Source organism: Marmota marmota, unplaced genomic scaffold (assembly GCF_001458135.2).
Source record: "Marmota marmota marmota unplaced genomic scaffold, marMar, whole genome shotgun sequence".
Classification (NCBI taxonomy): Eukaryota; Metazoa; Chordata; class Mammalia; order Rodentia; family Sciuridae; genus Marmota; species Marmota marmota.
In genome coordinates, this window is record NW_026000057.1 from 30,142,252 (window position 1) to 30,167,672 (window position 25,421).

The following is a 25,421-nucleotide window of genomic DNA, read 5'->3' on the forward strand; positions in this document are numbered from 1 at the left end:
TCGGTATGCTGTCATAAAAGCTACTGCAGCAACACAAGGCAGAGAACAGTAAGCACCTGAGCAAAATGGAGACCGTAGTTTGAAATGCATTGAAAGGAAAAGCTGGAAGAGGTAACTTGAAAACATAAGGTCTGTAACTGAACTCCTTTTTTCTTGTAGGCTCTGTGTACTCCAAGCCCTGGACATATATGAGGAATCCTGGATATCATTCTTTCTGGGGTATCGGTTAGAGTGTCTTGGGCTTCAGTCCTAAGACTTAGTGTCTTCAGGTGACTGGTGGATGATTTAATAAGAGATACCTCACAGCACTGAGCATCACTGTGCAGGAGGTATTTAAACTGTGTGCCTGTGGTATCTAGTTTTAAGAAAGATGACTATTATTTTCCTGGGCCTCTAGGTGGCCCTCAGGGACACCTGTTGTCCAGGTAACTCTTTGGTGTCAGCAAAGCATCACATACCTGGGTAGGTGCTCCTCAGAATGCTGTTTACACCAGACTCAGGTTGGCCAGGTAAAATTTTCTGAGTATAGGTAAAAACCTATATGAGACTTCTAATTTCCAGAGATGTAAGATCATAAATTTGCATTTTCTTAAGCCACTAAATCTGAGAACATTTCTTGCCACCACAATAGAAAATGAATTGAAATTAAGTAAAATATTGAGTAAATGAAGGATTCAAGCTAAAAACCAGGAGAAAATGAAACTGTTGAAAATGTCCAAAGGATTGTTTTGTTTTGTTGAAGTTAAAAAATAAAGACAAATGATGCATGTTTTCTTTGCAGTCACTTTTACTGGAAAAAAAAGAAACAACAAAACATTTTTTTTTCAAAACAGTCAAAATAAAAAACCAATGCACAAGATTGCACAATCGTTTACAAATGCTGGCAATTAAAGGCAAGTAGTCTAGTCTCACAAGATCCTTGTCTAAGTAGTTTTCTCCATGTGCTGAAAAGGTAATTCTTGGAGCTGTAGAGTTGGATTCAAAGCCCCTTTAGCCAAATTCACTGAATTCTGTCATTGAATAACATCAAACCTCAGGTAGGAACTTTTCTACCAAGATTTCTATGTTGATTGTAGTTTAAAATTTCACATTCTTTCCATATGCCACCAGGTTTATTCATAGTCACCAGTATAATTCAGTCTTCTCCAATGTCCTTCTGTACATATCACACAATGTCCTCTCTTTATTCATACGTAACTTCTACAGTCTTCACATTCTTTTACAGCCACCACTGTCTTTACTATACAATAATATAATTTATACGTAAATACAGAAATGCATATTTTCATGGGTGGGGGTGGGGGTGGGGAAGGGGAAGAGCCTCCTGTTAGAAAATGCATACAAGTATGGCAGGTAGTTCAGGAAACCCAAGGAAGAACTTAACACTAGCTTGTAAAAAGTAATTCAGAAACTTTAAAAAAAAATCAAACTAGATGTGTGTGTGTGCATGTATGTGTGTGTGTGTGTGTGTGTGTGTGTGTGTTTTATTCTGCACCATTATGAATTAAACAGGAATAAATCTAATGATGTACTCTAGCTGCAACATGAAACACCGAATGCTAACACCTGATAAATGATGCTGTGAACATTCAGTTTTCTTCTGAGATGTGGGGCATACAAAGGAGTCCAATTTTCAGAATCCTCCCCTGGGCCTTGTCCTCATATATGTCACAGATGGACATGATCCCTTTCTAGAGGACGAAAGTCTGCAATTCTGATTAGATTCAAGCTCAAGGCACTATGTAGCAAATGCTACGTGCTTCGTTAATGATTTTATGCACCTGTAAGGTCTACTTGGGACCCAGAAGTTAAAGAATATATAAGCAGTCTCTTGAAAATATATATCTTATCTATGTATATATCTCCTTAGAAATCATGTAAAAGTCTAACATAGTTTATGGGATTGATTTTTTATAAGCAGTTTTCTCAAACAAACTTACACATAATTTTCCCCTTCAACAGTACTGATAAAATACAGGGCACCTTTTTCTTTCAAGTATTTGGGTAAAATAACATACCCTGAGAATTTGGGGTGCAAACCTACACCTTGTAAACTGTAGAATGAAACTCCTCAAGCACCACATAGGAAAATATATAGCATGATAGTTTTATACAAAGACTATTGTTGACTGTGTTTTCCCATGCACTTACACAGACTTATCATGAGGTTATAGTCAGTCTACTTAGGAATCAATACTGTCCTGCAGTCTGTAGTCCAAAATATTATTTCGGGTAGCGTGAACATTCAATTTGTAGCAAACACAGACTTTCATTTCTATGAAGGATGAAGACAATCAAAATGCATTAAATCTTGTGAAGAAGCAAAGATGATAAAGCCAAATCTGAAATTAAGAAAAAGGAACTTCTATCACTTGATGTTTCCTAGTGATCTGAGGATAAATTTGAAATTCAGGTTAATATTTGAGAATTATTTTTATAATGTTTTCAAAGTGTAATTTTTTAGCTTATTTACTCAGTGATAAACATACAGAAAAACTATGTCCTGAGTCTTTACCAGTGTATCTGGGCTTCATTTAATCCTGAGTGCAATTTCAGTGAGTGTTTTCAGGAAAATACATTCTGGAGTATACAATTTTCATATGGATTACAGATGTGTTCAATTTTCCCAAAAACTATCCAAATGGGCCTATTCAATGTGGCCTTTCACCAACAGGAAATAAATAAAAGAGGAAATGGGTCAAGATTTGTACACAGAGTAACCTGTGATTTTTCTAGAATAGTGAGCCACACCCATAACCCTGAGTGGAAATCACAAAAGCCAGACTCCACAATTCTGATTAGATTCAAGCTCAAGGCTTTCTTTAGGAAATGCTTTATTCGTGGTTTATGTATATAAAACATAAATCAGGTCTCTGTGGCTATAGAACATTGTTGGGGTAATAGTTTGAGAGCTTCATAGATTTTTGTTTTGTTCCATTTTTGTTGAAAAGGAAGGGCATAATCACTTCATTCAAATGTCCATGCAACCTCAAGAAATAACTAAGCAATGAAAAGGAGGATGGAAATTTCCCTTACACCTGTGAAAACGTTCTTTTCCTGTCACTTAGGGGAGTAAATGACGTACAGGTTTGTTTAGTATGATGACATTACCACTAGCCAATATGGAACTCACAGAACAGCAACTTCCCCATGGACTCAGCCTCTCAGAGCCAACAAATGAAAAGTTCTTTCCCAGTTTCTATCCTAGTTTACCTCAGTGTGAGAACCGAAGGCTCAGATCTGCTGGTGATAAATACTGGTAAATAGCTAATAGGCAGCTCAACCCTCAGCCTTACCCCATTCTCTAGGGAAGGATTGTTCTCCATTTGGAAGAACTGGCAAGTAGCCATGGCTCAGTGCAGCCACTGGGCTTTCTTGAAAGTCCCCTGTTTTTTTAAACCAGTCTCACATTTATTTTGTTACTGTACATATTGTACGCCCACACCCTATGTAAGTTTCACTACTCAAGGTCAAATACTTGAGATTTCACGGTGCTGATTTGAGTGTTCATAGTCTGAAATTTTTGAAATGGATGCTACTTTCTTGTTTCCATATGAAGTGACCTTATTTCCAACCAATCTCTCTCAAAAATGAAGAAGCACTGATGCTTTAAGATTTTTTTCCCCCCCAGTGGTTGAAAAATTAAGTTCTGGAGTGAATCTACTCATGTACCTGGGTAAGAAGACCTCTATAATAAAGAAAAAGTATTTTCCCAAATATGGCACAGAGCTTCTTTTCCATACAGAGACTATGCTTCATATTTCATGTCTCATGGAGATGAAAGTTTCATTTCACAGCTCATTGGCCCAATGAGTAATTGAATCGTGGTGAGATTTCCTGTCTCAAATATTTCTCTTTACACAAAAGAACTTTTTATTTTTTTAATGGGATCCCGCTAAGAAATCCCCTGAAAGTGTCTTTGTTGTTGTTTTTTAAAAAGTCTAGATGAGAAGCATAATTACAAAGTAATAAGATTATATTAATCATATAAAATCCAGTCTCATGAATTACATATAATTCTTTGGCTTTGAGAGCCATTTTTAAGCTGAAACCAAATATTGACAATCATTAATATCAAAATAATGCTTCTGAAAAATTACCAAAATGCCTTGGCTTTAAACAAATAAGTTAATAAAAGGAGACTCCTTAAAGACAGTCTGGGAGAATGTTTGGGTTTTAAAGGGATATTTCTTTAGAAAGGAATTAAGAAATATTTTAATGTAACATCTGTTGAGTGTATATTGACACCTTATAAATTATGACAAGTTAAATAAGGATCTGTTCAATCAACCCTTCAGACTCACTATGAACACTCACTCAAATAGCCTTCAGAATTGGATTACAACGGAGGCAATATCAAATGTCAGTGAAAGATCCAGTGATTTGGATTTTTTAACATCTCTTAAAACCTGCCTCATAACAAGCAAGCACTGTAATTCTAGGTTACTGCTTTGGGGAGGGCCAGGGCTAGAGGGAATCAGAGCCCCTGAATTAAGAGTTCACATTCTACTCAACTGCCCCAACAGGTCACTCTTCAGACTCCAGTCTGTGAGAGACAGGAGTGTACAACTATGGAGGGAATCACAAGAAAAAAAAAAAAAAAAGGCTACGCACTCACAATAAATGTTGGATTTTTAAAGGGAAATAGATATTTTATACCTTTCTGAAACAAAGAACTTAATTTTAAATGCAGTCACTGACTTTCCACTATTCAAAGCCAATCTATTTTAAGGCAACAAATAGTGTCATGGCATTGTACAAATGGGAAAAAATTAAAACAAAGCACAAAAGTTAAAACCATTGTTTTCCACAATCACATTTGAAATCATCCCAAACCCAATAAAAGAACACAGAGCACAAACAAGAGAAGGTTTAGCTGATATATAATTCCAAGAGCAGACCCAATATATTTTACACCGAAATATGTGCTACAACTCTGCCAGCTACATTTGATAGAGTCCAAGAACCTGTAAGGTGATTTGTGATCCAAATTACTGATTTGCTCACTTTGTTTACAACAGAAGCCATCCCATTCTGTTGTGGGTTTTGATTGAAGCATGGCAAACACTTAAGGGATTGTTTGCCTAGTGAGTAGTGCAAGAGGGAGGGAGGCGAACAGAAAGCTTGTCTCTTGTATTAAAGTATAAAAAGAAACAGTTTTACAGGGGAAAAAAAATTCAACCATTCAATCATCTTAGTAAAACTTAAATAACAAAACTGCCTTTAAGAGAATTGTTCAGGAAAATATGAAAACTTACACACTTGGTTTATAAGAAGCAAAAATTAAGAATTACTCATGTGGAGGAAATTTTTCAGCTGGATTCATAGTGCTATTACATTTCAACTTTTAGAGAGTCTGTATTTCTGTCTTGCTCCTACAAAAAAAAAGAGTCAAAGAAAAGATGGTTAGTTCTAAACACACATCTCACTTTAAAAGAATCAAGAAAAATGTCAAAATATATTTTATTTATTCTTTGATCTAGTTTCATTATAAATAACGGTGAAGCCTACATTTTAAAATGTATTTGTCAAGAAGAAAAACAATTAGACATTACTCTGACTTTAAGAAAATGCCCGCAGTGGAATTTCTCTTTGAAAATTGAACTATTCAAAAAATAGTTTTAGAATTAAGTGTTTAGTTTCATTTAAATCATTTATATCAAGGATAAGACAATATAATATATGTTCCTAAAATTAGCAGGCAGAATTGATATTTAAACTAAATGGAAACATTTGAAATTAACTATGAGTCAGTAACCTAATAAAATGAATAAACTCTACACTAACGATTCTTGTAAAGTAAATGACCACTAATGAAATTATGTGTAATTACACACAGTGCCTTTGGCTTTAAATAAAATATACTGATTACAACCTATAACTTATTTACATCTGTTCTAGTTCAGCACTGGCAGAGTCAAAACATACTCAAAGTCAGGCCTTTCTTTCTGTTTTTTTTTTTCTATATAATTTTGTAGATCTATTGGAACTTTGCTGAAGGAATACATTTTTAACACCTGAGAGTTGATATTTGGACTTAATATTATGAAGAAAGAAATAGATTGGACTACAGGTAGTATTTGTTAGGGATTAAAAAGACTCTATCATGGGGAAAATAAGCTGCAAGTATTATCAAATAACAACTATCTAACCAATTATACGCAAGGATCAAGGCAAGGGATATTTTAATCCTGTCATCTAGAAAAAGATCTGTCTAAATACATGCTTAAGAAGGACATCTATAGGAATAATTATGGTTTTACAGCTCATGCATATATTTCACATTTATTTTATTGTTTCATATTTTATGAGAAATAACCTTCATGAATTTTTTGTGTGTTTGGAGATCTCTTCTTTGCTAAACTAATTTTTCAACCTTAAGACAAATAGATTAGTAAGAGGAAAAGGGGAAGAGAGACGGGTACAGTAGCCCACACCTGTAATCCCAGTGGTTTGGGAGGCTGAGGCAGAAGGATAGCAAGTTCAAAGCCTACCTTAGCAATTTCGTGAGGCCCTAAGCAACTCAGTGGGACCCTGTCTCTAAATAAAATACAAAATAGGGCTGGGGATGTGGCTCAGTGGTTGAGTGTCCCTGGGTTCAATCCCTGGTACTGAAAAAAAAGTGGGGAGGGGAGGACTAAGAGACTAAGAATAATAATTTCAGTGTGGATCAGGGATTTCACAATAACTCTGGCTATGTTCTCTTCCAAGGCAAGGTTTGTAAAGATTTGAGCACTATGTAAAAACACCAAGAGGGTGGTGGTCTATACTCTGGAACAATGACAATGAGAAATGGAGGAGAAATCTGTTTATACAATCTACTAGGATCATATCTGGGGATCAGTGGAGTAGATTTCGCCTGTTTGGATATTCATAGGATATTGCCTCTATTTCCATTAACTTCAGAGAAATTTTGTTTGAAAGTAATGTATCTTTCATATCAAAAGTCATTTGATTTCATGAAAGTAATAAAGTTGTTTCAAATTTTATTAAAGATAAAATAGTAGGAATTGCCAAATTAACCCACCAGAGGCCTCATGAACACTGTGTGTGTGTGTGTAGTGTGTGTGTGTGTGTGTGTGTGTGTGTGTGTGATAACAGATCATAAAGAAGTCAGCAGAGATAAAGGGGAGACTGTACTGTGTTACCAGGGAGTCTGGCTGGATGATTCTCTACAACTTTAGAACCAGGACACATGACAGAGTTCAGCAGGGATGCTGGGTCATATTTTCCCTTGCTCCACACAGCCCTGTGCCCAGACAGAGAGGAAAATCACCACACACAGTTGGCAAGCTAGGCCCAGAGTTGTATAACATTCTGGAAGGCTATGGGGGGATACTAGAGTACCCTGATGCACAGCCAATTAGCCTGCCCTGAGGGGACAGTTGGGCTGAGGGCATTGCCTTCAACTTGGGGAAATACAGAGCAATCCTGGGCATAGGCCCTGACATGGCTCCGGGTGTCTGCAAAGACAAGGGCTGAATTTTGCTCTGATGGGGGGCCCTAAGAAGATGAGAGGAGCCTGAGGCATTTATGAGGTTCCAGTCTCCAGAGGATGAACACTTACTATGTGCCATGAACTCTGTGCTATGTCCTCTGTAGTGGGTTTATAATTCAGTCTTCACAACTGTCCTTTCAAAAGTATCTCTGTTTTAGCTGTATGGGGTGCATACTCATAATCCCAGTGGCTCAGGAAACTGAGGCAGTAGGATTGTAAGTTCAAAGACAGCCTAAGCAATTTAGCAAGGCCTTAAGCAATTTAGTGAGACTCTGTCTTAAAAAAACCCCCAAAACAGCTAGGGGTGTGACTCAGTGGTTAAGTGCCCCTGAGTTTAATACCTGGTACCATCGCCCCCAACCCCACAAAAAAAAAAAGTATTACTATTTTGTGGATGAGGAGACTGAGGCTCAGGGAAAGCAAGTTACTTTTCCTAGATTAGTAAGTAACAGAACTTGAGTCAGGGTTGCATGACTTCAAGGAACGTGTACTTATGTTTTAGTCACAGCCACACAGCTCCCTTCGACTATATTTTAACCCCCTGCCATCCAGGGACTTCCCGTGCTCACCTGCACAACCCACACCTTGCTCTCCTTACACACACACACACACAATATCTCACCACAGGAGCCACCACCTCTGGGCATCCTGAAACTGGCTAAGATTTCTACTTGGGGCATAAAATGTTCTAAGAACAGCTAATTTTCTAATCAAAAGAAAAACACATATAGAGTAAATTTAGCATATGTGGGACATTATCAGATTTGGGTCAATTTTTTAACTTATTTCCTTCTCGACCTTTCCTGCCCCTTCTCTGAAACTCAACACACACACACACACACACACACACACACACACCAAGGCAGTGAAATGACTAGCAGATTCTAGTTACTCTTGGATAGGATTTTCATTTTCCTTTGAATGAAACTGAAGTTAGGAAAATCAGCCAGTCAACCAACAGCTGTGCTTTCTCCTCCACAAGGACGTAAATGTGTCACGTAACTAGTCCTTTACCAAGCTGATTGACCAACAGGCAAAAGGCAGTAGCTACAAAATTTTGGAGAAGCTAGGTAGAAAGACAGACCTGACACAGAAAGTACAGATAAGGGAAGAGAGACAATTCACAATAAAGAAAAAAAGAGCAGAGAGTAAAAGAAGTTGGTGAGCAATGAGTTCCTCTATAATAAGAGCATGAGGATCTGGGATGAGTTCTCTTTGGGTTGTCAAAGAGGAATTCAAAATGTACCCACTTGCTGAAGAATCCAAAGGCATGATGTTAAGTCTTGGCATATAATAAATGATCGATCCACATCAGATATTAGTTTTTGGTTTTTTACTAACCTTAGGGTAGGGAAGAAAATATTAAAAATTAGAATTGTGGAGAAGGGCACAAAATGGTACGCTGGAGGGAGGCTTCCCTCCAATAAAATTGATGGGAAAAGAAAAGGCAAAAAGACATCAAGAATAGAATAAAACGAATTAGCAAATTTTTACAATGATTGAGAAAGTAAAGTACAACCAAGTTAGAGGGAAAGCAGAAATAAATTCATTATTTCATGAGTGTAGTTGTGGGATTAAGTGAAGACAAAACATGAAGCTTGCAGCCTCCATCCACCAGGTCTCGAGGGGCAGTCACATTTCTGTCCTTCCCATGATCCACCAGGGCTGCTCCAAGCCCTGGAGATGCTCAAGTGAAGGAGCTGGCAAGGCCCACCCAGCCCTGCCCTTCAAGCTGTGATAAAAACAAACTACAGGCAGTGAGGAGAGGGGAAGACACAGGGGTGGGGGCACTGAAGTCAATTATGCTGAAGTGAATGCGAAATGAGAAACACCATAAGAAAGAAATGGCAAATAAATAGAAAAGAGCCCAAAGTAATTTCTCAAACACACAGCAAAGGAGAAAGGGAACAGTGGGACAGAAACCAGGAAATAAGACCATCAAAGAAAAGTGGCCTTAAGGAAAAAGAGAAGCAGAAAGGATCAGTAACCAAAACAGACCCTGGTATAAATATTCAGGGTTTCAGTCTCAGCTCCAAAGGGACATTGTGACTGAAGAAAAGACTCGGTTCCCTCCTGCAATCATAATACGAAAGGGAAAGGACTGGATTGGATCACCTGAGGACTCCTCTGGAGCCCCTTGGAATACCCCGTGAAAACAGCTCTCCTCGAATCCAGCTTTGTCTTCCACTTCAGTGGCTGATGTGTGGAGCTCTGTTTAGGGGGTAGCAATAACTCAAGGAGAAAAGAAAACACCAATAATGTAGGAGCAACATGAAGCACACTCAGAAATGAAGAAATAAAGCCTTGCAGAAAAAAAAAAGGAGGGATGTTCAAATGAAACAAAATTATTGCAATTAGCTTAGACTGGTACCTCCTCTGTTAGCAAGCAGAGCATCCGTTAGTTTCCTTTTGTTAGTATTCCATGCTTATTTTATTTTTATGCCCTTGCAAATGGTATTTAGTATCAAATCTCAATTAAAAATTTAAAACAGAAATTTGCCTTCCAAGTGGGTGAACAGGAGAAAAGATGAGAATGAATGTCAGGAGAGGAACAGCACAGCCACGTGTCTCAAATGACAGAAACCTAAAACAAAGTCGTCCATCAAAAAGCATCAAAGATCCAAAATATACAAACAAACACAAAAGTCCTCACAAAAATACAGACTGGTGAGGTTTTGCAACTGATGTGCCTGGCACACTGGTGTGTTTCAAATGGGCTGCCTCTGTGGCTATATGACTCCTGGGCCACCGGGTACTAAGTGGTGAACTGCCTTGTGCAATTGTCACAATGAGCAACGGCATTACTAAATAATAATAAAATAAATATATGTTACTAATTATCTTTTTAGATAGGTGTGGCATAGCAAAATTTGAGTACTGGAATATTGACCACAGGTTGAGAAGAAGCGAGAAAAATCCACCCATGAAAGGAATTTTCCTAAGGGAGTAATCAGAAAAAGGAGAGCTGGTAGTGCTCAAATATACACCAGGAGGAAAGAAGGAAAGCTCCCTGTTACAATGTAATGCTAAAAATAGATGGTGAACTGCTTATTCTCTGAGCTGGAAGGAATCTTAAAGGTTATGACAGTTCTTGAACACGGGGTTTGCAGTTTTGTGTGCAGACGTCTTCCTCCCCTGCTGGAGTGTAGTCTCCTGACTTGTGGAACCGCCTTGGGTCACATTGGGTTTACAGCCTTGCGGCAGAGTGGCTGATGAAATGCAGGCACGGAATTTGTGTTCATTGAATGAATGAGAAAATTGGTACATTTCCTTCAAATGTGTATTTTACAAATGTCCAGAAAGGCAAATGGAAGTGTAGATGGTTAATGGCCAATTGTCACTAGGGAAAAGATCCCAGATGTCCTTGCTGGCAGGTCAAAGCTCACCATATCTCCTCTGCCAGCTCTCTTTTATTCTATGCATCCTACTAAAGAACATCAAGAGTGTCCTTGCAGGGACTGTGGTTGGCACCGGAATGAAGAATCAATGCCAAAAGTCCTGGTTCTCTCACTCTCTGGGGACTTCAGCAAAATTATCTCTTTTTAAGTCCCAGTTTCCTTCTCTTGAAATATTGTGACTGGATCAAATCATATATGTAACTTTTCAGTTGAACTGAGGACACAAAACCCTACACTGGGAAAATCCCTGCCACCAGGAAAATCCACAAGACAAGTCAGTTTTTCAAGGAAATATTGAACTGAGACCGTCTTCCAAGACTTTTCACACTGACCAATCACACAAGCATTTGTCAATGTTTTGAAACATTTGAACAATGCTTTAAAAATTTTTCATCCTGAGAAAAGAACTACCCGCTTTTTTTAAAAAAAAATATGACTTTAAAAAAAGATGGTAGAGAACTTTCAAGAGTGTGAGTTTTGAAAGATTTTAATTCATATCTGAATTTGATTGACTTCATTTTTGCTTGTACACAGAAACGCTAACATTGAGTTCTTTTTTTTTTTTTAGAGAATTTTTTAATACTTATTTTTTTTTTAGTTTTTGCCGGACACAACATCTTTGTTTGTATGTGGTGCTGAACATGGAACCCGGGCCGCACACATGCCGGGCAAGTGCGCTACCGTTTGAGCCACATTCCCGCCCAAACATTGAGTTCTTGTTGAATCATTAAATCAAGAAGCCAGCCTGTGTCTAGCTTTCGGGCTATTTACTACCATAAAGATTGTGCTTTCAAAAATGGAAAAATTATCAAAAATCATTTTTCAAAGATGCAAAAGTGTGATTTATATCTGTGTCTGATGGAAAAACTCCAAGCCTAAACTCTCCAGACTCAGCAGACAGAAGAAGGTCCGAGGCTTCTGCTAGGCAGACACCATAGGAGTGTGTCCCAGTTATGATCCCTCCTCTGCTCTCTGTCCCCCTTTCCCTTGCTGCTGTACTTCCAGGGCTTCAAATACACCTTGTAGGATTAGCTGGTCCAAAATAGCCCTAGGTAAACATACCACCTGTCCAGGAGATTAGAACGCTTTTGCCTATGGGCTCTTTTTTCCCTTCTGCAAAACTAATCCTCAATTCTGAGTTTTCTCCACTTGCATATTGATTTTTTTCTTTATTTTGTATGCCAAACAAAAGATGCATTCTTTATTCCCTCCACTCCCAGCAATTTGTGAACATTACACAATTCCTGTTGAAAACTCTTGGAGAGGAACAATAAAAATCACCTATTTCTAGTTTGCAACTAAAAGGAGTCTTGTGCTTTCCCCTGGATTCTTGGTGAAAGTCCTAAGGATTTTTGAACAGTGCCTACTGCTGTCTTACAGTCCAATAAATGTGATAATTTAGAGCAATGATCCCTTAATTTGGAAAAGGTTTTATAACTTACAATGCACTGCTCTAGAATGTGACACGCAGCTACATATTGAGAGACACACACTAGGGATAACCCAGCAATGCTAGAGTCTGTCATGCCACAGCTAACATAGCTGGTGAGAAGCTGTATGACTTTTGAGTCAAGTGAAACCTAATTTCTAATTGAAGTTTCTTTCATTGCACAAAACAGCAGCGTTCCTCTGCTCCTTTTCAGTCACACGAGGAAAGAAAAAATGAGGCTTATTTCTATTATAGAGGCATGAGTGGGATTTTTTTTCTTACTTCAATCTCCTTTTTTCATTCACTGACATCTTACTAAAGAGTGAAAGTACTACCTAGAAGTATTTGTGATCTCAACTCTTCCCATTCTGAGGAGTACAGGAATAAGAAGGGCAAGCTTGTCCCCACTGTTCTGACATCTTTACACTCTTGTCTGAAGGTGTCTTTGCCCGGTCTCATGTGTTTGACCTGAAGTGTCCTGGTTCAGACCAGCCAAACTCACTCCTCATATCAAGTTCCAAGGACTGTATTTACAGCAGGGATTCCTGTCTGTGAGTGTGGATTAACCTAGGTGTCAGGAATCTATTTTCTCTGATTTCCTTTGCAGAGGGGTAAGCAATGAAGTTGATTTGTTTCTGAAGGGAGAGAACATATATATGACATGAGGGCCCTTGGGGACTAGCCACGGAGCATGATCAATTCAGTCAGAATAGGACCGAATTAACTCCATCCAAAGAACAACTGCGTCTCCAGAATCTCCCCCTTTCCTGGAGGTCAAAGTGCAAAACTTTGGGGGAGGGAGGCAGGAGCTAAGATACATTAAAGACCTTGTACTTGCCCAAAGAAAAAGTGTTCTGATCATTTGAAAACCGAAAAGCAATACACTCCATTTGTATAAGAAATTTCAAAAGGAAAATGAGGGGGGGGGAAGAGGAGAGAGAAGCATTTCTGCAGATTTTAGTAAACCTTCCTACCATGCAAGCGACAGCCTTGGACTCCTCTTACTTCTTGGGGAGCAAACAGATTAAAGGTGTCCAGTGATCTGAAATGTTAGTGTCTGTCACTGTGCTGTCAGAAATTGTGGGGCTTGCTGTACAATATCCAGACCAGATTTTCATCTCTTTTTCCTGCCAAGTTCTACCAAAGGCTGAAGGGACAGATGGAAGGTTCCCTTTCCTCTTATGGGGGGTAGGGAGGGGAGAAACACTCAAGCATTTTGAAAAAGTAGAAGGGGAAAGCCTGGTAAAGGGGATAGAGGAGTCGGGAGAGAAGGAACTTGGAGAGCAAATGAGCTCCTTCAGACATCACATGGGATTTAGTTTTAACTGCCTATTTCTAGAGGCCATCTCTTTGGCTGTAAATCTCCCACTTCAAACACCAAGAAATGGGATTGTTCTTGTTCTCTTAATCCTGACTATCAAAGTAAAATTCACTCACCAGCAGCTGTTCCAATCTGCTTTCTGGTGACTTCTTGTCATCTGTGTTCCACCACAAAACTCATGGTGGTGCCATCAAAGGAAGGGGGAGCAATGATCCGCGGTCCCAGGGGCTGCGAAGTGATGCTGATGACAGGTTTGCCGTGCAGCTGGGCGAAGCCCTTGGCTCCCACCAGCTGGGATGTGGCTGCTGGGGCTGAGGAGGAAGAGGTGGCAGGAGACTGACCAGAGGCCATGAAGTATGGGGCCTCTGTGAAAGTTGCAGCTGCCTCTTTGTTGTGAGGCTCGGTCGCCATTGAGAGCTCACCACCCCCTGGAGGGTGAGCAATTGGCGTGGGCTGCAGAGCATTGGTGGGCAGCATTGTGGGCAGAAACCCAGGGTAGATCATGTAGGTGGGTCCATAGGCCCCAGGACTCAGGGCCAAGGGAGGCACAGGGAGGGACATGGGAGTCACAGCCTGCTGCTGGGAGGTTATGGGCACATCCACATATTGCCCTGTCTCAGGGTCAAATAGTCTCCGAGTCATGGGCTGTACTGGTGTGTCCACCAGATAGTACTGGCCAGTGGTCACATCCAGGAGCATCTTGCGCTGAGTTTGCTGAGGTGGTGACTGCTGGAAGGGGTCTGTAGGAACAGCAGCTGGGCCTGCAGGAGCTGGGGCAGGCATGCCTGGTGGTGAGAAGCAGAGGACTTGAGGTTGGGCACCCTGGAGGGTAAAAGGCAGTGGCTGCTGGTGGTAGATGGTAGTAGGTGTATGCTCAGGGCTCTGTGGCCCTGAGCGGGCAGCTGCTGTCTCCCGGGGGTTGTCAGGTTTGGTACGCCAAGCTGGCCGGCTGGTTCCACTGACCTGAGAGCCCTTGGGGCTACTGGAGACCTGACTTCGGGCACTCAGTGGGGGTAAGCTACAGAGAGTGGCAGCTGAGGAGATGGGGGCCCCCTCTCTTGCAGCACCAGGTCTACCAGGTAACTCTCCTGCAGCAGAGGTTCCCTTAAGGGGGATAGTCAGGTAATTCTCACAGTCACTATTGCTCTTCTCCAAATTGATGCCACTTTTCCTGTTGGTCGCCTCATTGGGTGGTGCCTGGGTGGCCGGAGAGATCTTGAGGGACCGGAGTCCCTGTGATTTGATGCCCTTGACCACTGAAGAGCTCTCTGGAGAAGGCCCTTGTGGGAACTTGCCAGCGACACCCCCAGTTTTCTGAGTGCTACTGGCACTCACTGTGAACACGTTCCGGTTGCTGGGGAGTGGTGGGAGGGGCTGCAGAGGCTGGGTTCTTTCCACATCTTTGTGGACAGGGGGAATATAGAGGGATCGGGGCCTTTCCCTGGCCATGTTCTCAAAGGCTGCTGCCCGGGCAGACACACTCTCGGTGCTGGGGTTGGAGTTTCTCCTCTGCAGACGTTCCACGGGAGCCCCTCTCAGGACCACAGCACCTTTGTTTCCCGTGCCTCGTTCTTCCACCTCACCTAGTCGTTTGGCCAACTTGTCAGGGTTTCCCTCAGGACCCACCACCCCTTCCCTCTCCTCACTAGCAATGAGTGACAAGACATGACTGTCTGTCATCATGGGCAAGGGATCACTTTTCCGTTTCCACTCATTCCTGTTGAAACTGTACAGCTCTTCCATGGATCTCACTGCAGCAGTCAGCTTCTCCAGGGCATTTCGGGCTGGCTTTGGGGTTTTACCTTCCTCCTTAATGTCCTCCTCCTTGGTTTTCTCTGGGGTCTTCTGAGCAGCAGCCTTGGAGACAATTTTGAGCACAGGCAGGTATGAGCCCTGCTCAGGTTTATTGGGGGCAATGGTGGCCACAGGCAGCCTGCCAGATGCCCTGTGAACCAAGACAGTCCCTTCTGGGGAGGAGGAGTTCAAGATCCTGCTGCTGTTCCCTTTGCCCATGCCTTCCCTGGGCTCCCGGTCCATGCTGTCTTCTCTCTGGTTCACTACAGCCTGGCACGTAATTACCATGGGAGACAGGGATCTGGATCCACCAGCTGCAGGAGCCAGCTGCCTGGGCTTGGACCCTGTCAGTCCCTGCTCTGGAGTAATGCTGCCTTTGTCACTGCTGTCCCCTGATCCTTTGATTAGTTTTCTGACATCTCTCACCTGGTGGAGGGGCCCTTGAGCCTTGGACTTGTCTCTGACATCTCTCACCTGGAACTGGGGCACTTTTTCCAGATTGTCCCCACGGAAGAGTTTCTGCTGTGCCCTGCTGTTGTCCTCAATGGTCTTAAAGAGGTTAGAAGCGCTGCCTCCAGCCAGCTTGGGTGTGAGCAATTTGGCAATATTGAAGTCCGAGCTTGGCTGTTGGACACTCCCCAGCCGGATCTTGATTTCGGGAGCCTTGGGTCTGATCACTGCCGTGGTTGTGGCCTGGGCAGCAGGGTACTTGGTGGCCTGCTTCCCTGGCTGCTTGTCCTTGGGCGTCTGCTGGATGTTGGGGACAAAGAGACGAGACATGATGGTGGACTTGCTGGCAGAGATCTCCCCGAGATCCGCCCTCCAGTCCCCGCCTTTGGGGAGCTTCAGCTTCCCAATAGGGGCTTTCTCTTCCCGCTTCTCGGCCCCTTTCTCCTTCCATGACCGAAAAGCACTGTTCTGACTGCGGAGAAAGATGCCTTTCACAGTCTCTGAGGCACTCTTTTTAATTTCACACACTTCAGTTTGTCCATCGGTGAAACTCCGGCCAGAACCTGCGTTGCCTTCTCGAGGAGTACTGGCTTTGAAAATTGGGGATTTAGACCCCTCCCCACCTGCGTCAGACACACTGACCACCGTGTACTCGGAACCCGCCTCTGAGTGGCGGGAATTCTGCCGCTGCAAGACCCTGTCTCGCAGTTTCTCAGCCCCAGAAGACCCCTCTGCTTCCTTGGAGGTGCCGGGGAGGTTGTGATGAGATGTGTCAGTGACTTCTCCCCTCTCCATTTTAAACTCGTGCTCCCGTTGCATCTTCTTGGAAATGACATTTTTGAGCAGGCTGGATGCAAACTTGGACTTCTTGTGGGGGCCTTCACCGCGGGGGGCAGGCTTGTTGCTCTCAGAGGTCTCTGAGCCATCATCTGTGCACACCGACCCAGGTCCCTTGCTGGAGCCCTTGGTGGCCCTGCAGGGTCCAGTGGCCGAGCTGGCTTTGCTCTCACTGCGTAAATTCAGGGGTTCCAGAAGAGTGACGACGCGAGAACCCGTTTGGATCTGTTTCTGGAAACACAAGGGTGTCTCCACATGTTTGATTTCCCCCTCGACTTTGCTGACCACAAATTCCAAGGCCTTGGTCTGGGACTTCTTGGACTGGATGTAAAGCTGGTCTGCAGGACCACGGGCCCCACTGCCCTTCCTCAGACCTGCAGCCACAGAGGCCGCGCTGCTCCTGAGAAGGCTCTGTTCCACCCTGGCTCCAACACCTCCACATTTTAGGTCCAGGAAGGTTGACCAGCGTCCAAAGCCCACTTCGGAGAGGGTGGTAGAGGACTCACGGGAGCTGATGTTCAGAGCCTCAAAGTAGGGGTAAGCAAGGCTCCGGAAAGCCCGGGAGGTCAGGTTACGCACCTCTTTGTCTGCATCGTCCAGTTCGCTCACGGCACTGGAGGCTCCGCTGGAGTAGTCCACCAGCTCCTTTGCCCGTATGGCCCCGCACCTGGTTTGCAGGCGAGCAGGGACAGCAATGAATTTCTTTGCATGGTCCTGAGCCACGGCTGCAGCCGAGTTTTGCTTCAGTGAACTTGAATTGTGTTCAGCAGCTGTAGAGACTCGGAGGCTCATGTCGCCTTCATGCTTGGCAGCATAAATAATGTTTTGCTTTGCACGCACGTTGCTAGGCTCATTTATAGCCCGGGAAGTTGGTTTGATTGATAGGAGGATCTGGCTTGCTGCACTCCCACAGCTGCTGGCGGTGGTGGCGGCTGCCCCTGAAGCTGCCTCCCGGAGCTCCAGCAAGGGCTCAGGCAGGGTGGCAGTGCCAGGCCCAGTGGGTGGGGGAGTAGGGTCACTGTCGGAGGGGACACTGCCCACTTCCGTGCTGCTGGTGTCACGACCACTGCTGCCTGCACCGAGGCGAACCAGGTCGCTACTGGTGGGGCTGGGTGTCCGGGTGGCATTGGTGCTAGGAGTGGTGCTGAGGTAGCAGCTGTTATCGTCGTCCTCTTCGGTGGGGGTGGTGACGTCCCCTGGGGTCTCGTCGCTGCCACCAAAGGAAGCATAATCCACGAACGAGTAGATCACGTTGTTGTCCTCGAAATCCCAGCGGGAGGCCAGCCCCACGTCGAAATCCATGTCCTGCTCCACCTCACTCAGCTGGATCTCATGGGTGGTGATGTAGTGAGCCTCTTCATTTTTGGGGGGATCCCTGTTACTCTGGGATTTGGCAATAATGTCCCTGCACTCTGTTCCATCTCCTGTCCTCCCTCCCCCTTCCTGCCCTTCTCCTCCTCTTGCTTTTTTCCCTACTTCTCCTCCCTTGGGTTGGCAACTCACTTCGCTCTCACTCTCAAAGCCTAAGGATGAAGAGGAGGTAGCCAGAGCCCCGGATGATGTGGCAGATTCATCCATTTTGGAAAGGCCATGGTCTTCTGCTTTGTCCACAGGGGAGGAGGAGGAGGAGTTGCCACCCTCATCAGTGGAGAGTTGGGAGCTGGAGCATTCCGAGGAAGCAGGGTTCTTCTGGGGGATTGGAGTCCTGCACTCTGGACTAGTGGGCTCACCCTGGGCTCTCTCCTTTGGGCTCCTAGAGGCTTTCTGATCCCCCGAGCGGTGTTCCAGTGTAAGTTTCACTGTCCGGGGACTCGCCCTCTGGATTCCGGCTGAAGCGCACATCTCCACATATTTTGCTTCTCGCTGGGAGGAGGCTGAAGGCTTGGGAAGTGGCCGCAGCTGCTGCCTGCGCTCCTGGCTGTCTTGCTTTCTGCTCACTGGATCCTGTACTTGCACCAGTCTGGCCTGCGAGTTCGGCTCAGGAGTGGCGGCTTCCATTCTGAGTCCTTGCCCAGGTTCCAGCGACAGGAAGAGGCAGTGGTGAGCACCCGGGCTGTCTTGGGTCCCTCTTTGGTCCTGGAGGGGCCGCAGTGTTGCCTGAAGCAGGGTCCCACGTGCCTGGACTGGCCCCAAGACTGTAGGCACCACTGCCACTGCTGTCACCACCTCCCAGGTCTTCAGCCCCTGTGGCGAGGCTGAGGCAAGGCGGAGGGAAGTGGGAAGGCTCCTGGATGGGGCGGCAGAGGTGGTCTGTGGCTGGGGGGCTGCTGCTCTGGCCGAGACTGCAGCCTGTGACTTGTGGCTGAGCTGGCCTGTCCAGTTATCTGCCTGGCACCGTGGGCAGCTGGGGGTCTGAATGCCATGAGCCACGGAAGAAGCAGCATCTGTAGGTCGACCCCTGGACTCCCAGAAATGAAAGCAAAGCATGTGCTGTTTCTTGTGAAGCCTTGTCCCTTTCCTGGATGGGGCAAGAGAGGGTCACGTCATTCCAGAAATATTTTTAGTGTCCATTCCCTAGTCATATCAAAACCACACTTGAGGGGAAGAGGGTAGAGATGAAAAGAGGCTGGGGGTGGAGGGATGAGGGTTCCAATTCAAATCAACCAAATGTTCTATGTAATCTATTATAGAGATGTCTAGCAAGTATGCAATTATTCTTTACTCGCTGCCATCTTTCTCTCCCGAGCCTCTGATTAAATGGATTTTCCCCCTTGTTCTGAAACAAAATTCAGATTTTTACACTGCACTTCAAACCAATTGAGGACACTCTGGAAATACTTCAAAATCTCCTTCATACATATGGTAGCTTTATATTTGCTTCAAAATCTTTGTGTTTCCTTTCTCTTTGGAAAACCAAATCGGAAGAGTTCTGGAAATAAAAACTTTTCATAGGAAAATAATATTTCATCCCTCTTTCCCCGAAGTGGCATTCTATGAAACATAACCTGTTGTTCCCAAATAGGAAGAATCCCTTCTAGAATCCTTGCTGTGATGACTCAAAGTACCAAAGGGCGATTTTCAAAGACCTGAAATTTAGTGCCTTAAATAAATTTTTAATTATAGTCATGAAAAAAGGAGCACCTAGGGCCAAAGCTGACACTACTGCAAATCCCTACAATATCTACTCGATCTCAAAATGTTCCCTAAACTTGTAAAACCATGGCAAGACAATAAGCCCCAATTAAATATAGCCCAGGCTGCAAACTCACTGATTCTGTTTCGCTGGCTGTATTCCAGGCCCGCAGGGCACGGAGTCAAAAAGCACGAAAGAACAAGGAATATGCTTACCCTTCATCAGTACAGTGCGGCTTGGAGGGAGGTTCAGAGAGGAAATGTGACCCGCTGGCATGCCCCATGGAGACAAAGCCAAATCCCAGTTCACTGCCTCTGAGCTACATCCATTTCAAACAAGTCAGTAGTTGTGCAGGCAAGTTTGCCAGGAAACCCAAGTGGGGGTCTGTGCTGGCCATCCTCAGAGCAATTCCTTGGGTACTACCGGTAGAGAACCACATCTTGATTTTGGTGAGATCTGGCCCTCATCACCTGCCAGGCCCAACTCCACCACTATACATAGTCTATGTGTCACTTACACCGATTGAATAAAGCACTATTTTAAACATCCACATTTGTGGGGAACAAAAATAACACCATCAGCCAGCCCCTTCCAATATGAATGCCACCCCCACACGGAAAAATGTTCTTTCCTCTGAATAGGCATGTGGGTAGGTATGAAGTGGGAGCCCCGAACAACTGAAGCATCCACCTTCTCACACTTGGGATGTGAACTCATAGCCATCTCCCGACAACTCCCTCTGCCCACACCATTGCCATTAAAAACACTACCCAAAGAAAGACTGGAAATATCAGGAATAAGAGTATGGATATAAAGTCAGAACTCTAGGCAAAGACAGAAGAAAAGAAAAGGAAAAAATGGCACAATAATCTTGGTTTCCTAATACTAGTCATAATAATAATTACAACTAAGACTTAAATAGTGCTTACTACATGCCAGGAACTACTTGAAGCACCTTTTAAATGTGTATATTATTTAACCTCATAAGAACCTGATGAGTTAGATATAATTATTGCACTGATTTTGTAGATGGAAAAGCTAAGGCACAGAACGGTTCAAAAATTATGGAGCAGCGTTCACATCCAGGCAATCTGGTTGCAGAGCTTGAATCTTAACTATTAAGCTACACAGTCTTACTGACTTCTACACTCACATACTATACAGGGTACCCAGATAATCAATTAGAAGAAGGAATTTATCCAATAGGTAATTTTATCTGCATGACCACAAATAAACCATGCAACAGTTTTGAGTTTTTTTTTTCATATAACCAACCTGTGTACATATTAAGTACTTAGGGATTAAGTAACATGATCCTATAAATAAAATGAAATAAAATATTGTTGGCTTCTTCAGGCAAGCAGAGTGTTTTCTTTTGCTCTGAGGTTGATCGTGCCTTGGCTGATAGATCCTGGAGATGGCCTCAAACACTGTGAAGCATACATACCCCATAGTTGAATAGAAGGCAGAGTTTCTGCCCATCAAAGCAATTATAGTCTAGGGAGGAATTTTTCCAGCACTTTCCATATGGCCCTGTCTGTCATGACAACACAACAGATTTCAGCAGAATTTCTCCCAGCAGTTGGCAAACTACAAAATTGCAAGGTCAGATGTCCCAGATGCAGGTTAAATCATAACTTCAATACCCCCAGTTCTGAAAAATCTCACTCCAGAGTCTTGCTCCCTCAGAGAGCACAGTCCTAGCAAGCCTCTCCAAGAGGCTGTTCTAAAATAGGTACTTACCTTCAAGATATCTGTGTAGCTCTCTTTCTGCTGTTTTATCTAAATGAATGGCAGTACAGGAAAAAAATTAAAGGGAAAACTTTTTCAAATAAATTCAATTTCCAAAAAATCAGTTTTAATTCGAACCACAATTTCTTCAAAAACTTGGAATAGGACAGACTCTACCTCTTAAAAGAAAAAAGTCCATAAATGGAAAAACAGTGACCAAATTTAGGGTAAAACAAGAACTCGAAACTTCTTGCCTCCTGGCATTTTCAGAGTCATTTTCTGGGTGATTTTTTTGTTACAATGAAAATAGATGCTCTCAGTTCTGCTGAAATAACTTTCAGTCCATTGGTAGCCATAGGGCCTTTTTATTCCTTAATGTGACTAGAGTCATTTTTTTTTTACAGATGAACTCAGTGATTGCCTACCTGATCTCACTTCTTGAGCAATTAACAGTGACTAATGTTACCAGCATTAACCCAGGGTAAGTGGGCCCACTTACTAAGCCAGGCAAGGTATACTTGGTTGATAACTTTATATGGGAATTCAAAGAGCAACAAAGGAAGTGACTCAGCATCATTATTTTTGTCTCTGTAGAGAAAGTTTCTCAGTATTCCCTGAAAGTCTTGTGAAATGTATCACTGTATGTAAAACTTTAACATGATTAAAGAAATGAAGAATGAAAGCCAGATCATCTGCCAGTTAGGAAAAGGATATGATTATATTTAGGGTCTCTGACAGTGGCATAATGGGATAAATAATATGTCATCGAAAAAGAAGAACAGTTTATCGAAGGTAGACCAAGACCGGAAATGAAGAGAGAGATTAAATGCAAACCAGAAAGGAGACAAAGGACTTTCCAAACACAGACATTCTCAGATTCCCTGGGATGAGTGAGAGGTATTCTTTAATTGCCTTATTTATGCACAATGGTATAAAAGAGGTTTTTCTTTCCTTTTTTTTTTTTTTGAGACAGGGTCTCACTTACATTGTCCTAACTGGCCTTGAACTCTCAATCCCCCTGCCTCAGCCTCTCGAGTTATTGGTATTACAGGTGTGTACCATCGCTCCAGGAGGAAGAAGGCTTTTCTTCTGGCCAGTGCCTAATGCCCTGTGGACAGCTGTTTCTCTCTGGCCCAGGTAGAAATAACATTTGAAGGAAAGGCACCGTGTTACCTTTTGTTGCTGAGGGTGAGAAAGAGTATTATTTAGTTTTTGAGGTAAATGTTTTCCATGTTTTGCTTATCAGTCCTCTCAATCATACCATGAAAGAGCAATTATTATTCCCATTTTATGCATAAAATAATTGAGGATGAGTGAAGACATGTGTCCTATATGACCTTTACAATTAATAGTAAGTATTGGAGCCCTGATTGCATCCCAGCTCTGAGCAACCCAAGCCCACGCTCAGTTGGTGGTTGAGCATTCAGTCTATGAGGTGGAGGTCACAGGGCCAAGCCCACTGCTGGCTACCACCACAACCAGCTGCCTGTACTCAGCACCAGCTGGTCTCCATGGAGTCCAAAGAAACGGAGTGGCAGGATTCGTATAAGACTATCCCTGTGAATAGAAAAACAGCATGTACCATGAGGATGAATAAGTAGCATCGTCTTCTTGTACAAAGAGAAAAGCACCTTATTGTAGAGTCACATTCACACCGTAGATGCAACCCCTTAGCCATGCCCTTAAAACTTGGAAGGACAGAGAGGAACAGTTCACCACCAGAAATAAAATCTTACTAACACTTAAGCCTGCACACACAGGCCTCAGGTAGCACAAATAGGTTTGACTTTTCCCCTTGAGCCAGGATGCTCTATTTTCTTCTCTGGTCTTCCTCCTCCTCCTTCTGCTTTTTGAATGGTCTCTTTGGCAGTTTGTTGTCTTTTCCCTACCCCTACTCTTTCTCTCTTTCCTTCTGGCCCTGACTTGTTATCTCGGGCCATAGTTTCCATTGGGTTTCTCCTAAGGGAGCTGTGAAGGTTTTAATGTTTCAGATCTTACTGGATAAAGGAAAATGATCCTTTCCAGTCCAGCCTCAAGGTGGAACATCAACAAGCAAACAAATCTTTCTCTACATCGTACTTAAAATAATCTAACTCTCTTGGTCCATCTTGCCCATGATCTCTGTTATACTAACCTGCATGATGTAGGAACCAGACTTGCCAAAGGTCCCTTCCAAGTCTGGGAAAGTAGCGCAGAGAAGATGCCTTATTAGGTTTTAGCAAATTACAGTCAATTTTTCTAACTTGGCATTGAAACAGAATTTAATTAACCAGCCAACTCAGCTGCCTGACCACAGAATCATGTGGATGACTTATTGCTATGATTCTTAACAAGCATTCTTTTTTCCCTTTTATTCTTGATATTATAACTTGGGTCCTAAAATCTTGTTTCTGTCTTCATCTGCTTTGAAAAATGTTTATTTTCCCCAAATTTCTGATTTTAGACATCCACAATTTCAAATATGGACCTCCAAAAATTGACTCAATATTTTATTTTTCAATATTCTATTTCCTTTGAACATCTCATTTCTTCCCTTGCTTCAAATCACACCTTCAAATCTGCTCAACACTCAAGACCTAAGATGCAAATTAAAGCAACTTTTGAGAAAACAATCTGAACGTTTCTGTCATACAGAATAAGAACATGAAAATAAAAATTTTTTTCTATTATAAGACAAAAACATTTTCGGAAACAATCCAAACAACTCTGAGCTACTGAATGAGAATTTAAGAGTATAACCATCCCTTTGTTCAGTCTTATCTTCCCACATATACAATTTTGGTGTTTAGTGTTCCATAAGATTTTCTATGTTATTTATAATTTTATGTTTATTAAATATCCAACTCTTTATCTTCAAGTTTTAATCATCACTTCCACGTGGGGTCTTCCCTTTCCACTGTATCTCTAAAGTGGGACTCAGAATGACCTTGTCATATCCCATCATCTTATGCATTACACTGTTCACCAATTATAAAAACTCTTGTTCTGGTTTATTGCCCATCTTTCTCATCAGAATTTAAACTCATTGCAGGCAGGGATCATGTCTGACTTGTCAGTTGCTTTCATTTCAACATCTAGGACAATATTAGCTTCACAAAAGCAGAATTTTTGTTCTTTCTTTCTACCTTTCTTTCTTTCATGTTTTGCCTCTTTTGTTTACTAATATTTTCCCCAGTGCCTAAGAAGGGCCGGGCATACAGTAGGTACACAATACATCTTTGTTACCTCTCAAATAACTAACCAGTAGGAACTCAGAAAATGCTCTTTTGCCTCCATTATTGAATCAATAATTAAATAGTTTATTACTTTTGGATAACTGGAGAAAAGCTAGCAAAATTATTTAGGGAGAGTCCTCTTTAACGGAATATCTAAGAATGATGTATAAATAATTCATCAAAGCATTAAGATCTACAAGTGTTATTAAGACATTATTTATAGTCACATTTGAAGTCCTTAGAAACACTTAATACTCAAAAGTTAGCAAAAATTACCTTATTATCTTGTTTAACTTCTAAATTTACCTAGCAAAATACTACTTAAAATAAAGCAAATTCTAAATACATTGTTATCAAATAGTACAAATTCAGAATTCATAAATCCTAAATAATTACTTTTGTTTTATAATTCAACTCAATGGTTAACAAGTCAAACTCAGAATGGGCCTCTTCAGAGTATGCTATTTTCCTTCAGGTTATATATATATATCAGGCACAAGCCTCCCAGGTCAAAAAGGGATCGTTGAATGAATAGTCTTTCAAAGATTAGAAGTTGTTAATCAAGAAAGATGGTTTACTTTGAGCTGAGAACTCTGACCTTATCCTGCCAGCAACCCCGGGTGACCAAGGATGCAAGGAGATCTGACTGTCGCTGCTGAGCATCGAGGCTTAGTG

At 42.6% G+C, this 25,421-nt stretch overlaps 1 protein-coding gene across 1 annotated transcript; it reads right to left on the reverse strand.

Annotated features, from left to right (window-relative positions):
* Window positions 1–838: 838 nt before the first annotated feature.
* Window positions 839–19,230, reverse strand: CUNH4orf54 (chromosome unknown C4orf54 homolog). The gene is made up of 2 exons (XM_015484589.2): window positions 13,763–19,230; window positions 839–5,375 (listed from the first exon to the last, which is right to left on the reverse strand). The coding sequence occupies exon 1, from the start codon at window positions 19,152–19,154 to the stop codon at window positions 13,800–13,802; it is 5,355 nt and encodes a 1,784-aa protein (XP_015340075.1). The 5' UTR covers window positions 19,155–19,230; the 3' UTR covers window positions 839–5,375; window positions 13,763–13,799.
* Between the last annotated feature and the right edge of the window lie 6,191 nt (window positions 19,231–25,421).